The sequence below is a fragment of the Camelus bactrianus genome, chromosome 8 (assembly GCF_048773025.1).
Source record: "Camelus bactrianus isolate YW-2024 breed Bactrian camel chromosome 8, ASM4877302v1, whole genome shotgun sequence".
NCBI classification, from domain to species: Eukaryota; Metazoa; Chordata; class Mammalia; order Artiodactyla; family Camelidae; genus Camelus; species Camelus bactrianus.
The window spans coordinates 12,798,606-12,815,076 of record NC_133546.1 but is presented as its reverse complement, the minus strand read 5'-3'; the positions used below and the strand labels follow the sequence as shown (position 1 = coordinate 12,815,076).

General features: G+C 42.8%; 1 protein-coding gene across 3 annotated transcripts in view; it reads right to left on the bottom strand.

Annotated features, from left to right (window-relative positions):
* Window positions 1-16,471, bottom strand: part of SYNE1 (spectrin repeat containing nuclear envelope protein 1) — a 427,410-nt gene that overhangs the window by 199,210 nt on the left and 211,729 nt on the right. For all 3 annotated transcript variants that reach the window (XM_074368141.1, XM_074368140.1, XM_074368142.1), the window contains 9 exons: window positions 16,281-16,463; window positions 12,193-12,336; window positions 11,698-11,853; window positions 10,015-10,179; window positions 8,467-8,639; window positions 7,008-7,161; window positions 5,416-5,559; window positions 4,459-4,623; window positions 698-1,015 (listed from right to left, as the gene is read on the bottom strand). In XM_074368141.1, the coding sequence (XP_074224242.1) occupies window positions 698-1,015; window positions 4,459-4,623; window positions 5,416-5,559; window positions 7,008-7,161; window positions 8,467-8,639; window positions 10,015-10,179; window positions 11,698-11,853; window positions 12,193-12,336; window positions 16,281-16,463 (1,602 nt within the window). The remainder of the gene's footprint in view (window positions 1-697; window positions 1,016-4,458; window positions 4,624-5,415; window positions 5,560-7,007; window positions 7,162-8,466; window positions 8,640-10,014; window positions 10,180-11,697; window positions 11,854-12,192; window positions 12,337-16,280; window positions 16,464-16,471) is intronic.

Below are 16,471 nucleotides of genomic sequence, written 5' to 3'. Positions count from 1 at the left end.
GCATCGGAAGAGAAGGGTCAATCTTAGGGATCCTTGAGTCAGACAAGTACATATATCTTCTTAATTGAAAATGATCTCAGTATGTATTTAGAGTATATTTATTATGTGATATAATTTTGAAAATGTGTTTTATAGAAACTTCAGGAAAAACTATAATAAGAGAACATGATAAAAACTGTACACTTTATAAGTTTGAATGCTTTTCTGTTCATACTATACAGATTTTTATATTTTCTGTTGTACTTAGATATGTGTTAAAATAGATGAATAAGGAAAAGAAATTCTGAAGGTCTAAGCATTATTTTAATCATATGCACTGAATTTGTATAAAAATTAGAATAAAATTAATTATCAAGTATTATACCAAGGTAGTAGATTGGAGCAATTTCAGATCAGAACCATAAACTTAAAATTATTGCAATACTAGCATTCACGTGTCTTTACAAAGCAAGGTGATGAGGTATGGGAAGAAAATATAAAATACCTCATTAAACTGTATTTTATTGAAATAGGATTCTAATAAATAATTGTTAGTAGAAAAATGCTCCATTGTAATTTAAATGAAATTTCTTTGCAAGCAGAAAGACATTTTGCAAAATCTAAACCTTGGACAAAAAGTTACTAAATATTTTAAGGAAACAAACTATGCAAGGCAACTGCTACTCTGACAAAGATCAGGCATTTACACTAGTTGTACCTTCATCTGATGTAATTGTATCTCCTTGGCTGCCCGGTTAGACTGACGTCCAGTCCTGAGATTCACTTTCTCTTCCAGTGTTTTTAGCCACTCATCCACTTGCTGAAACTTTTGTTCCATCAGTCTCAATTTGTTGACCACATTATTGAACTGAGTTCGAGTCTCAGACAGCCTCTGCTGGTAAGCCTGCCAGTCCTGCCGGAGAGACTCTAAGGCCCGGTCCTCTGTCTGGGGGATGCCTGACGGTATCACTTCCTCTCTGGTGTGCAGCACTGAATTCAGCAGGGCCTGCCCCTCTGCACAGTGCACCTGCAGCTCCTGTAGGGGAAAGGCATGGCCGTCACACCTCATTCAAGTTTTACACATGCACAGGTGATCACGTCTCATTCAAGCCAACTGTGCCCTCTTGAACTTAATATTAGAAAAGAGTGGTCTGATTCCGACTTACACACAAAAATGTGTATCTAACACTGAATACTGTTCCCAAGTCAGGAGGAAGATTTCTAAAATATAACCAATTAAAATAATCAAGACGCACATGTACACATACAGAGAGAAATATTTTTCTCAGTCGTCTTAGAAACAATTTCTGAAATTTGGCTTTTCATCGTACAGGCAAAAACACTGTGATTAAAGAGTTATGTTTAATATAATAACCTAGGCTTTTTATGGCTCCTAATCTACTTTAAGAGCCTAAGGCTTCTTGCTTTGACATTGAATGGGATCAGCGCCACACCTGTGCCTGAGAAAAGAACAATGGACCTTCTTTTTTGCTAAGGAGGGATCCTTTGCCAAAGCTGTTCTAGGGAATGCGATGCCAAGAAGAAGTTGGCCCTGGAGGGTTCAGGGCAGACAAACCTGGAAGGTTGAATCGTCACACCTGCTCATAAAGTACTCCAAGGTGCAAATACATTTTCCTCCACCAAAGCATATGCCCCAGAAATTTACCCTACAGATTCAGTGTGAGCCAAGTCTTGAAGAGCATAAACTATTTTTAATAGAAAGAAAATCTCTAAACATGTTGGCAAAATATTATACACTTGTATTCTTAATGTTAAAAAAAACATACTGTTACTTGATCTAATCATCTAACGTTGAAAGAGGCCAAGTCAAATTCCACCAGGAGGTAGGATATGTTAAAAGTACCAACATACTTAGTTAGAATAAAATATTATTAAATCTTTAATACCAGTGAAATTGCTGATACCCGAACACTTTTACCCACAGAAATAGCAATCTCATATGGTTCAAACTAATGGATATGCTTTTCCTCAGCTAGGATACCACTCCAAGAATACTGTAATGTGAACTGTAAATGGAAGAGAAGAACGATTTAGAAGGTAAAAAGATTAATCAAAATGGCCACAGACAGAAATTTTATTCCCAAATTCTTAAAAAAAAAAATTTAAAGTTAATTTTATACAATCTCCTTAATTCAGGGATTGGTAAACTTCTCCTGTAAAGGCTGGACAGGAAATATTCAAGGCTTTGTGGGACAGACAGTCCCTGCTTCAACCGCTTAACTACTTAACCCGGCCATCATGGTGACAAAGCAGCCGTAGATGCCACAGCGATGAACAGGCGTGGCTGAGTTCCAATAAAACTTTATTTGAAATACAGGAATGGTGACTCTGGGCTATCAGCTACTGATCCTTGTGCCAATTAATCTTCTCAATACATCAATTTTTCCATATTTTACAGCAGTTTTCACTATTATACAAATCACCACTGTATTAGATAAATTCTTATATATCCCCATTTCAGGTATTTATTACGAGGGGGAAATATGGTTATGTGTATATATATATGTGTATATATATGTTTTATATATATATATATATATATATTTTTTTTTTTTTTTTTTTTTTTTCTAAGGGAGTTACTGGGGATTGAACCTAGGACCTCATGCATGCTAAGGATGTGCTCTCCTGCTGAGCTATACCACCCTCTTCATTCAATATTTTAAAAGTCTCTATGTTCCATGACCCAAATTATGTTTTCAGTAAATACAAAATGCGGTCCATACTGCTGGCTGATGCCCACACCACCAAGCGTGCTGCAGCACATCAGGGTCCTGAAGTAGTTCTGCTGTGCGGCTAGAATGTCACAATTCTTCACCACCATTTTTTGCCTCTAGCATCTTCCTTCCTTTTTAACATTTATGGCGACTCAAAATATGACAATGTCAGTAAAAGTGAATACACAGTGAGATGAGAGGTTGGGGTCAGGTTTGAGTTTGGGCCACATTAACATTGACAGAAGTGAAATATTTCCTCTGACTGGAACAGGAGAAACATCTGCTGGTGACAAGGGACTGATTGGCCCGGTTCCTACACAGAACCCTAGAGAGCTTGGCATTTGCTTGCCAAGAATGTCTGGAGTGAAGTGCAGGGAGGGGTTATTAAAAGAAAACAAAGGGGTTATTAAGAGAAAACAAAATAAATTACAACAGCCACACCTAGCAGACCAGGGTACCCTACTCTTTTAAAATAGAATGGATGGATGGGATCCTTAAATAAGCGAATGAAATTCCGACCCTCCAACTCCTACTATCTATTTCACGAATGGACTATCATTTAAATAAGACTTTTCTCCCATCTCTCTTAGTCCTACCTCAGGACAACTCTGCGGAGGAAACTGAGTCAGAGAGGTTCTCTCCTGCCCAAAGTCACCCAGGGTCAGGCCTCACCATGAATCAGAGTTCAGACTACCTCGTCCCCACCTTGCACTCCTGCCACTGAAGTAGCCATACATGTTATAGCCAGCAAGAGCCATCCCAGTCCTGCTTCCCACCTTGTGTGAGCTGTAGGCACATCTTGCCCAGCCCTGAACCATTCCAGTGAGGGCTGACAGCATGTCAGTAAGTCCGCACACAGAGCTGCTGGGAATGGAGCCGACTTGCTGGCCTTTCTCCATTCTCTCCTGTGTGTGCCTGGTGTTCCCTTCCTGGGGCACCCCCGGACCCCTGCCTGTCTCTCTAGGCAAGACTGAGGGGCTCTCTCCGATGCTTTTATGAGAGCCATTGAACTACTCTATCATTGTCCTCATCACATTGTTTGTAACGATCTATCAATGGGTCTGCATTGCTTTAGAATGCAAATTCCTTGCAGGCAGGAAGAGCACATTAATCACCTTCACCTGTAGTAGATAGCCAAGTGTCTGAGCTGCCTTAGGTATTCAGTAAAGGACAAGTGAGTAAATAAGTAAATGGATCAGGACCACTTTCCCCACGAGGTTTGCCATCTGGCTCTGAATTGCAGTCTGCTTGTCTGAGCACCAGCGCTTTTTCTAGCTCCTCGAATTCCTCCCTCTAGGTTTCTGACCCTGGGCCTGTAACCTCAGCAATGCAGGAGGTTTGGGTTAAAACCAGATGGCCAAAGATGGTGCCGCCAATTCGACTTTGAGAAGGGTCATGTTCTGTTGACTCCTGCAGCTGTGTCCCCCATCTAATCCAGTCCTGCAAGGAGCAACAGGCCCGCGGGCCAGTCAATGCCACAAATCAGACCACTGGCCACTCCTGACAGAGGCCACCTTCGTAGTCAAACGGTCTTGCTCAGTCTAAATTGCTTACCAAATGGTCTCAACTAGCATATACTACTGAGGTCACAGAATGCTCTAGATCAGACCTTACTTACTAGAGTTTCATTTAATATTTATCAGTTATTTATAGGATTTAAGGTCATATTAACGTCCCACTGCTTAAAATTATAACTCCATATTCAGAATGGAAATGCCTTTGTTTTGTGAGGAAGTAACTTTACCTGAAGATCCCGCAACGTGGTCTCGTGAGTATGGGCATCACCTTCGAGAACTGAGTATCGGTCGAGCTTTTCCTGTTCCTGCGCCAGCCAAGCTTCAAATGCCTTCAGGTCTCGCTGGTACTCCTGGTGCAGGCGGACGAGCTTTTCAGACTTGGTTACTGCTTCCTGTTGTTAGCATTTAAGATGATTAAGATGGGAATATGTTAGTACACGTAGCTTCAACAGACTGTAAGAATTCACTTCTGGAATTTTAGAAAAGTATGATTATTAAATCATTGAAATATGAATGGTTTCTAGAAGAATAAAAGGTCCAGATTTATGCAAAAGATATAAAAACATCATATCAGGAGTAAAAGGGGTCTGAAAGCTCACTTTGTTGAATTAACTTCCTGATCTCTGAATTCCTGGTAGCATGGACATTCCAAAAAATGAATTAACTTTACTTGTCATAAAAATACACTTTTCCTAATGAAGAAAACTGAAATTCTTATACTGGGCCTTCAGTGAGGATTTGGACTCATCGTGGATTTAATTTTCCATGTACTTTGTCTAATAAAGTAGGGTGTGCTCTGAAAAGTTATTTTTATTTTCTTTGTGAGACTTAGGTAAAGAATGATAGAGATTATTGGTGATTATTTCTTGCTTTAGAAAATTTCCATCACCAGGTATATTAAGGCATTTGTGAGTCTGCCCCCAATTTTTCTTAAATAGGTAACTTTCTAGGATGTTTCAGTTGAGAATTATTTTCCTACAGCAACCTTCATATTCATAAACAATAGTTGAGGGGTTTTGTTTACTTTTGCCAGTGGGATATTCAAAGTATTAAGATTCATTTTGCTTTGTTTTTGTTCTATCTGCTTTCACAAGTCTTCCGTTCCCCCAAACAAATGTCTTTAAATAATCACAGCTCCAAACACTCCCTTTTAGTGGGTCCGCATGGAACACGGGGAGCCGTACCTTGGCTCTCTCTCTGATTGCTCCGTATCGTTCCTGCAGGTCCTGGAATTCTAACTGGGTGACATAGTGCTCCGTCATACCAGCCCCTTTGACTTCAATGGTCTCCAGCAAGCTGCTGTGACTCAGCACTTCTTCATTTAATAACTAGAGAACATAAAAAAAAAAAAAAAGGAGTTACCACGCGCTATTGTATCAATTACACTACTAAAATTAGGATAGTCACTGCACAGTTGACAAGTGATCTCAGGTTATCTATCCACCTCTAGACAGATAAATGAAGGAAGGAAAGAAGGAAAGATGGATAGATCTATCTGTATATATATCTATATCTATATCTATATCTATATCTATATCTATATCTATATGTGAGTATATATATCTGTATATACATATCTATATGTGAGTGTGTGTGTGTGTATGTGTATTTGATACTTGGCCCAGAACTTTCTCTGAGATACTGATCCCAGTTGGCTTGAATATTTCAAACTTAATGTGCCCTCAAAATGGGCTTCTAATTCCACTCCATTCCTACACTTCCCCAGCCACCTCCAAAACTCCTTCCCCTTCAGTCTTTTGTCAAACAGGAAATGCTACCATTCCCACCCAGATGGTCAGCTAAGAACACTAGAAGTCATCCTTTCTCCATCCTCGCCGTCATTCCATCCATGATGAAATCCTGTTAATTCCAGCTCTTCACTATATCCTGCCATCTGCCTGCATGACTCCTAGGAGCAAGCCCCCCAGCCCATGCTATTATCATTTTTCACTTGGACTTTGGCGATATCCCGCTGGGTAGATTCCCTGCCACCAGTTCCTGCCCCATCCCCTTGACCAGTGAGCTGTTACAAGGTTGTCGCATTTCAGGAAAAGAAAGATGGATTTACAGTCAGGAGACGTTTGTGAAACAGAATCAGCAGGATGTAATGCTTAATATCAACGTGAGGGTGAGAAAGAAGGAACTGGGTAAACGAGGTCGAAAATGTAGAATATTCAGTGTGATGGAGAGTCTGAGAGTCTGAAGGACTCAGGGAGCAGAAGACAGTCAGTATCGCTTAGGACACAGAAAGTCTGAGGTGGAACAGACCATCCAATTAATATGCCCTGGATGAATAAATCAAAGGTCCCCAAGACGTTATGTTTGAATACTTCTATCAACAGGAAGGAGGCTTAAGAACATACACCTTCAATATCTATCTATTAAATAACCTTTACATGTATAACTGTAGTAATAGAAGCACTATGAATAATGCACAAAAGCAGAAATATAAAAGGATGTGATAGAAAAAAAATTTTTCCTTCCTAATGATGAGCAGGCTGAAGATATTAAAAGATACTAAAAAAGTTGCTAAATTTTAAATGTATCATAAAACATGGGTCTATGAGGTTTTCCTGGAAGGGAAAATTTTAACTCGTTAATAAAATAGCCACAAATACAAGTCTGGTTTAGGAAGCCACTAGAAATTATAGTAAAACTCCCAAATTCAGTTTACCCATGTGGACGGCCCTGGCAGAGAGGTGAGCACATTTCAGAGTAACTACGGCCTTCTGGAGCACCGGTCAGAGAGCTAACGGAATCGGAAATCCGTTCCCACCTTGGCTTTTCCGAGGGCAGCCATCTTCTCCCGCAGCTCCGCATACTGCCTTTCGGATTCATTCAGACTGGCCTCCACGCTGTCCATCCAACTGGAGAACTGCCGGACGTCATCCTGGTAACTTGTCCACTTAGAAAGAGCTCCTTCGAGTTGACTGAAAGGTGATTGAAAGGACAGTGACGCACACTGAGAAGCGTTTTCAGCCCAGTCTGTCCAGTCTCCAGCATTGTCCTGTTGAGCCCACTCTCTCAGCAGAAAGCCCACAGTCAGGACAGGGCAGGCTTGAGGTGGGCTGAATGGCCATGGCTTATCAAATCCGAGTCTAGGTCCTGGCAAGCACGGCCTTGGGAAGCAAGGGACAGTTAAGTTCAGGCCGACAGTGGAGAAGTGGGACTGGATTTAAAACCTAGAGTCAGTAACCAGGTCACAGGAGACCCTGGGAGAAGGCTGAGGGCAAAACCAGGAGAGACACCCTGAGCAAGGCTTTTCTGGAGCTAAGTCTCTGGTCAGGGAGAGAATCACTATTTAACTCCATCAAGTTGAGAAAGACATCCAGAGGAGAGAAAAAACGAATTCATAGAAGAAGGAAGAACGAACCGAGCAAAAACAAGCATAGTCACTATCTTGCATGAGATTTAAAAATTAGAAAATCACAACAATATAGGCTAACACTTTCTGAATTGGTCTAGTTGCTAAAACTTGATTATTTCTCTTACAGCTAAATTAAGCACTTCTTACTCTCAATACAGATGGTATATTTTAACTTCATTAATTATTTGTGCCTAATTGTACTACGATGCTTGAGCCCTTTTGTGGCAGACACTGCACTCCAGCCAGACTATTGAACCACACTGCCGACTAGTTCCCCAAGCCAGCTCCGTGTCCTCTCGGCCTTTGGTCCCTGGTGCCCTCTCAGCCTGAGGGCAGTGTAGGCAGGAATTGCCAGGGGTTGCCTTCAGCTGCCCTCCTGACTTACGGCAGTTTGTTCATAAATATTCCAGGTCCCTCATCCCCCGGGGGTAACTCAAGGGCTTGCCTTACCCTGGCTCCCAGCAATGCCTGCTGGGTTAAGCTGCAGCTGCCCACTGGAGTAACCTGTTTGGTAACACACTTTTTATAGGCTGCCCTCCCTTCTTCACCTCTCTTTCCTACCACCTACTAGTGTCTCCTGGAGTTACCTACTTGGTTTTAACTAATATATTGTTACATGACAAAACACTTGTCTTTTAGTCAGTAAACACCACCACAAAAGATGTGTAGTTAGGAGTTATACTAAAACACAGACATAGTATTGCAGGTCAACCTAAATGCAAGATTGCACCTGCCAGTTTGTTCTCATAAGAAAAAAGAAAAGGAAGGAAGGAGGGAGGGAGAGAGCGAGCCCAGGACAAGTCTGTTACTGAGCTGTTCTGTTGATTTTCGAGCAATGGTTTCACAGTAGTCCTTCGGTTTCACTAACCTTTTACAACGAATCCCTGCGGACAAAAGGGACGCCCACATGTCCTTCACACTCTGCAGCTGCTGCTGAATGGCAGGGACACCTTCCGGAGAGGTATTCTGAAGGACAGACTCCCCTCTGGTCACTATCATTTTCATCTGGATCTCTTTTTCCTGTTTCACGGATAATAGAGCCTGTGAAAGCACACACAGAAGTCGTTTGTCATTTGCATGCTTCACATTTCTGGCTTTCCGTATTTCAGAGCTCCGGAGGAGAGCAGAACGATCCGCAGTGGTGGTGAGCCCTGGCTCCCTCGAGCTGATTGGGGGGCGGACGGGAGAGTCACTTGCCAGTGAGTGCCAGCCCCCAGTCACCCACTGGTCTCCAAGTGGCCGTGGTTTTCAGGTCTTTATTATCCTCTGCATAATCCCTTATTTCCACTGACATTTAATTTTCCTGTTTTTTAAATAAAAGAAAAATAAACAACAATAGGATTCCCCACTTTTCAAAGGTCACAGCAGGAAGAGAGCTATAAAGGTTAAGGTGTCTGGTACAGCAAACCTAAAGAAATAGATTAATTCATATCATATACTAATTTACATGTTTCAAATTCTTTACAAGCACTACTCTTTTTCTATGTAAGAAGGATGTCTGAAGTCAAAGTCATGAAACTGGGGTTTATATCACCTAAAAGGCAGAGTTTCATCTCTCTCCCTCATCTGGACCTGGCCAACCTCGACAGAGTCAGCCTCAGCCACCGGTTTCTGCTGCAGCAGGACACACTGCTGGCAGCTTCTCACACACACTGCGCCGTCTGCTCCCTTCAGCTTCTGCCTGTTGAGTCCCGCTCTCAAATCTTGGTGGAGGTATTGTCAGACTTTCTGAGAAACCTGCTCCAACTCTCAACCCCATCCCTCCTGCCAGCTCTGCTCCTCGGTGTCTACAGCCCCGTAAGCCCGTCCCTACCTGTTATCGTGGTCTCTGTGCCTCCAGCCTCGGCAGTGAGACCCTGAGGACAATGACTGCACTCTATTCATTTCCGAATCCCTGGTATCAAGACAGAGTGCATCTCCTCGGAGACACCCAGTATATAAATGACAGGCGAATGGGTGCGGGAATGATTACTTTATCGCAAACGTAAACTAACAGAGAACTAATCTCTTGTGATGGGAGAAGAAGTGACTAACTGATACAGGCAGGTGAATGAATTGAACAAGACAGGAAATGTTTTGGCCAATGAAATGTTACATAGAAGAATTTTCTCAGAATAGATGTGTCTGTGATGTAACTTGAAGCTAGCCTCTTCACTGGCTATATCAAGCAAGTAACCACATTGGAGTGGTTGTTTTATTTTTTTTGCAAAGTATTTATGAGTGAATATGTCCTGGGTCAAACAGTTCAGGGATGCTTGGGCAAGGCCACCCTATACAACCAGGATCAGATCCACAGAGAATTGTTGAACTTCTTGTGGACAGAGCGTTACCTTATCACACCAGGCAGATGGAGACTAGCGAAATTTTGAGAAAAACAAATTCCATACATGAGAGAAATGCCTATAAAAAGGCACACCTCCAGCTTGAGCATCCTGCTGTCCAGCACGCTCTTGTCCGACGTCGGGTGGCAGTAGGAATCCAGCATGTGCACGGCGTCTGTCATCCAGTCCTGCAACTCTCTAACCCCAGCGGAGAACTGGCTGTGCTCGGCAACAATTCTATCCAACCTTGACACTTTCTCCTGGAAATGACAGAAATCGTTTTCCAGCTGTCCATCCACAGAGACTTCACAGCCTGAAGCTACTCAGATGGGAAAACTAACCCCTAGTTTCAAATAACAACAGTCAGCCACCGAGCCATAAGCTGCACAGATACGACACGAGTCTGCATTAATCTATGAGATGGGAAATATCTTTCTAAAGAGTAAGAATATGAGACCAACTGGGTCAAAAAGCAGAAAGATTACAATGAGAAGTTACTGTGCCTCAACTTACTTGCTGATATCTTTATGACAATTGTGACATTTGTCAGAAGCAGTGAAATTTCTTCCTAACATCTTGTCTGGGAAACAAATCAAAGTAGTTTCTTTCAAGTGATCATATTTGGCTCAAATGATACCACGTATCCACGTGACCTACACTACAGTCAGATCTAAAAAAGAACTATCTGAGATTTTTAAATAACCCTAAGTTTTAAAAATGGAGACCATAAACGTGGTCTTACTTATTAATTAAAGGTCATAGCCGACACAGAGAGGGTCTTATGAATATAGTTTTCAGCTCTTAAAGTATTTGAGTATCTATTGATTTTTTTTGGTACCTAAATAAATACAAGGGAAAAAAAATACAAAGGAATAGAAAGATGTTCCTAATTTATTCTCATTTTAGAAATGTGCCAGATTTTCTAAAGATAAAAAAGTAAAAAACATGGATGTAAACACAGACTTTTTATCCCAAGACTTAGACTAGTGTGACTGTCCCAACTAGACTAGAGTGACCGTCTCAATATTTTTTTATCGAGGATCCAAACAGCAGACCAGGAGTAAGCCCACAGTAAAACCGGTGAAGCCATTACAGCAGGCTCCCTGAAGGCTCAGATCTGTGCAAAAGGGAAATATAGGGGACACACGTGGTGAGGCCGAGCTCAAGGTAGGAGACGGGTCTGCTGAACGCTCTAAATGAGGTCACCCTGGGATCCCCATTTGTAAGAATTATTGCCAGTCTTGAGCTCTGCTCTAGGAGCTCGACTGAAACTCTCAGTCAACACATCTTTGACTATCATGTAAGGAGTATAAAGAATTTAGACAAATTTTTAAAAAGTTATCCCCTATTCATGATATTTAGCCCACAATTTTTTTTTTAGCCCACGAAAATTTAAACGGCTCTAAATTCATGTTTTTCTAAAGTAATTTAACCTGCGTGTCTTTAGACCCAATCCTCTGCCTTCTGTTTATGCTTTGAGTCTTCCAAATAAAAGCTCCCGGGAAGATACCATCTCAGGAGTCAAGGGAATATTCTGTGCAATCCCAGAGACTGGAAGTCCCTGCGATGTTTGAAACCTCCCTTGCTCTTTGCAGACAACCACGTTGAGATGACGCAGCATGGATATTTGGCTGGGACTGCAGGGCTGGGAAGGGCACTCGCAGGCCTTCCCCTGCCCCGCCCGGGGCTGGGCAGGCTGACAGCCAGCGTTGTTCCCCCCGGGCCCCGGCTCTGTGACCCGGGGGCCACACTCACACACAGCACATGGCGGGCGTTACCTTCGTTAAATTGCTTAGGGATAGATACTGAGAAGACAGCTGGGACACTCTGTGCACAAAGCTCCTGCTGGCAGCCTGGCCTTCCCACAGCTGTTGAGCTTTCTCTTTCAGCCTGTGGAGCTGAGGCTCGTAGCAGTTTATTTCCTCAAGGACAGACTGAAAAGCACAAGCAAGTTACCATTAAGAGGCTGGGGGAGAGCACACCACGGACAGAGCTTTGGCCCAAAGGACACGGAGACAAACACCGCGAGCAGGAGGTGTGCCCTGAGGGCGCTGTTACTTCCAAGCTACACACAGAGTGGAGACCACAGGACTCGACAAATCACACCTCACAGGGAAGCCGGAAAACAGGAGATCTGAAATCAGGGAAGGGTGCGCGCTGTCTCCGGACCGCGGGGTCTCACTCCGGGGTGCGGGGCATGCGTCTAGACCTGCGCTTAAGGCTGCTCAGAGGACGGGGAGGACGCGGGGCCCACGGGCCCAGTGGCTGCTCACCTGCAGCTTCTGCTGTTCTCGCCTCTTCGCCGGCAGGTCGTGCAGGCGGTCGCTGCCTTCGTGCACTGTCTTCTCGGTTTTACTCAGCCACTCCTGGACGGGCTCAGCGCTTACTTCAAAGTCCTTCATTTGGATCTTTAGATTCTACGAGGTTTTAGATAGTGTTAGGGACCAAAAACAGAAACAAAAAGGTAATTACAAGTCCAGAGTCCTTCACGAGGCATTCAGAGCCCACCCCAACCAGGTCCCCTCCCCTCTCCCCTTCTTTCCCTGTCCCCAGTGTCTGGAACATTCTGTCCTTCACCCTGGCACCTGGCTAATTTTTGAACATCCTCTTAGAGATTTTCAAGTTCTCCTTTTCACAAAAATGAATATTTCTCTCATTTTCCTGCCCACCTCAGAGTTCACACCTACCCACTTGCCAATCTCTGTCGCGTTTGCTGTCTGTACCGGTCACTGTATACTTTACCACAGGCTGGGCTGGATTGTGAGTTTCCTGTCACGCAGGCATGCCTGTCTACATTACATGCGACTAGATTACAAGCCCCATGAGGGGAGGGCTGTGTCTGACACTTCCTGGGACACACCATGGCACCTTGCAGGAATATAAATAAGTCCTCACAAACATTGTATCGATTCTGATTAATGGTGAGACAAGAAATAGCATATGGTTGACATGCTTATGATGTTTTTAATTATCAGTTTGTTTATTCTACTTTAAAAGATATAAGAAACACTAAATCGTGTCCTGTGTTTCTTACACGAGCAGGTCCTCACCGCTTTCACACTTCGGGGCTGTCATGCGTATGTGATCAAGTTTTATATGGTGTCATTTCACTGTAGCAAAGGTGTCGATATCCACTGTCTTATTACTTATAAAAGTGCTAGACTGAAGTGAATTTGACACTTATGTTACCATGGGAACCCACTAAAGGATTTTAAATTTAAATTTAAATCAGAGCTTTGTGTAGTATTGTCGAAGAAAAGCAAAGCCACAAAGCTTAGCTGAAAAGTCTATGTGGCGAGAACTGCAGGAGCCTGTGAGAGAACGGTCCCAGCGTGCACCTGTGTCTGATCCAGTGCCCACAACTGGGGACGGTCGTGTCTGCCATCGTCACCTCTTAGGGAGATGGGCAGCTGGGGATGCTTTGGGAAATTAAAAGTGTTTCACAAAGGTAAGATACCAAGATAATTCCTGGAGTAGTCTACTAAAATTTAAGCTTCTTGAAGGCAGGGGTTCTGTTTTATTCTTTGCTGTATCTCCAGAGCTTAGGATAGTCCTTGGCAAATAAAAAATGTTCAGCAAATAGATGTTGAATCATTAAATAAATTCATAAACTCAAGGCATTTCTATCTTCCTGCTACTGTAATCTCAGCAGGTCACTAAAGGGCAAACAGGGGACCACGATCAGGAATTAGTCCTATGAAGAAATGGGACTGAGGAGCAGAGCAGTGGGGGCTCAGTCAGAGATCTAACGTAAAAAGTTTGGGTTCCTTGTCCAAGGAGTGAAGTCATAGGGTCTGAGCGAGGGGCCTGGGGCCCAGGAATAAAGACAGCTTGATACTAAGTCAAGCAATTCCTACTGTTCCTCGTACCCCTATGTCCCCAGGGGTGTATAGGCCTCCCACTAAACGTCCACTCTGCATGCCTTTCCAAATATTTCTCCCGTGGCTTCAGCGACCACCTACAGACTCTTAAAGCCCTCCATCTATAGACTCACATTTACACACTTCAAGTCAGAGTGCCTGGCTTTGAACTTTGTCTCTTCCTGGCTGTGAGAACTTGGTAGATTATTGAAGCACCTTTTGCCTTAATTTTCTCATTCACAAAACAAAGCTAAGAGAGTTCCTACCTCAGAGAACTGTTACGAGGATTAAGTGCATGACTATATGCTAAGTGTCTATAACAGTGCCTGGCCCTGGTAAATGCTCACCATCACTGTTATGCAGCTCTACCCTCTCGCTCTTGAACTTTGTACTCACATTCACTGCTACCTTCCTGGCCATTAGCTGCTGAATCTCTTGCAGACCCATCAAATTTAACATATATTAAATTAAATTAATTTATCTATCCCCTCCAAAACTACTTTTTCTACCATATTCATGGCTCAGTTAATGGCTTCATCATTCATGCCATCTTCCAAACTAGAAACTAAAGACTCAAACTTAACTTCTTTCTCTGCACCCCTCTTTGAATTAGTTACCAAATCCTGTTATGTTTTCTCTTAGAGATAAATCCCCTGTCCATTATCATTTTCTTAATTCAGGTTCTTACCTTCTCTCGCTCCTCTGGACTGTTATGAAAAGCTTTCCCTGGTCTTCCAGCTACTAACTATCCACCATTTCAGTCTACACTGTGCCCAGAGAGTTGACACGTTTATCCCCAGCTTAAAGACCAGTAGGTTCCTTTTTCAACCCTAGAATTAAGCCCTAGTGTCCTACAGCATCCATTGTATCCAATGAATTAATCTTTTTCCTATGCCTCTAGAATTATATGGGTTATGTTCCATTGTCGGGAAAATTGAAACAATAAATGCTGTTCTGGGTTCAGATAAGGAACTCTGGTTGAGAATCAGGGTCGAAGTACTTGGTACACAAGACATTTCTCTATCTGGCCCTAATCTTCATCTCTGGTCTTATTTTTGTTGCTCTTCCCACAAAACCTTAACTGGATGTCAAACCTCTCAAAGTCCCCCATTCGTAGTTGACACTCATGACACCCTGGCCCTGCACATTCAATTCCTTCTACCTGAAGTGCATGTCAGCCTGGGCAAATTCAAAGACTTAGCCTTCAAGTTTCAGTTAGAATCTTGCCCTTCTGGAAACCTCCCTTGATTTCTCCAAATAGAGTTAGCTGCATCCTTCTCTGAGTGATTCCCATAGCCTGAATATACTGAATATATTCCCATAGCAATCATCTCTTTATATACTGTTTCCCTCTACAGAAAATTAATTCCCTGGGGAGAGGGAAAAAGACTAATTCTTTTGTATCCCTAACATAGTGCCTGGTACATAGTATGTGTTATTATCTGTGTATTCTTAATAGAAAAGGAAGGAAGGAAGAGAGGGAGGGAGGAAGGAAAATAAGGAAAGCAGGAAGACAGGCAATTCTTGACCTACCCATCTCCTCCTGGACATGTCCTGACCAGGTGATCTCATAGTCATTGCTAGATGTACTCTCCTCAATGGCACATGCTGCCCACATTGCACTGGTGCACATTGCACTGGAGTGCACATTGCCCTTAACCCTGAAGGGTTAAGAGTAAATTTCCAGGCACTGCACAACGGGCATCACTCTCTATTAAACAGAGGATGCCCACTATGAAAGAACAGCCACCATTACAAAGGAGACTGCAATGGTCTCTGGTTAGAGAAGAATTGAGGAAATGTGTTTTCTCTTTCCAGATACTAATTCTCTATCCTTATTTTTGTCCATCCTGCATTAATTATGGTCATAATCAAATTCAGGATCTATTCTGCCAGGAAGCATTGTTTTAAAAGGAAAAAAAAAAAAAAAACTCTCCATGCCTCTCAATTTTCCTCTAAGAGAAGAGTGGGGACAGAAAACAGATGATCACAAGAAAAAAGTAAAAAACCAATTGCATTGTGGCAGTAATTATGTTGCAATTATAATAAATTCAGCTTATACTGTCTCTGGATAAAATACAACTGTATAACCATTGTCTCTTTGTGTACTTAACTCTTAAAACCTGCTACTTGATATCTGCATTAGTTCTGATGCACCGTCTCACCCATGGCATTCTGTGGCCTTACATGGATGTTTCTGTTCAGCTCTCCTAGGACAACTTCAGAAATTGAGGGATTTCAAATGAATGACTGCGTGATAGTGCCTAGAAGGAAAACCAGCTGTTCCCGATGGGACAGCAAGCCGGCAAGTCTACGCAAGCAGCCCCTACCACGCAGGAAGCTACCGTTCCTTACAGTTATCCAGTTACCTATTAATTCAGAGAGGGATGACCAAATCATTGAGAAGGGCGTTTGGATGTACTGAAAGTGTGGTTTGACAAACAAATATAACAACAACAAACAGCACAGAACATGTGCCCGCGGCTGGCTGTACCACATACCTCTAGGGCAGATTCCTTCTGGTGGAGATTTGAATGGAAATTTTTCCAGTCCTCTTTGGCAGCTGCAATTTTGGCCTGGATTCCGTTTGCCTTCTCTTTGGTCAACAGAGTATTCAAAAGCTCTCCCTTAGAAACCATCATGTTCAGCTTGTGCTGTCCATGTTCGCTTTCTGACAAAAATTCCTGTAAGG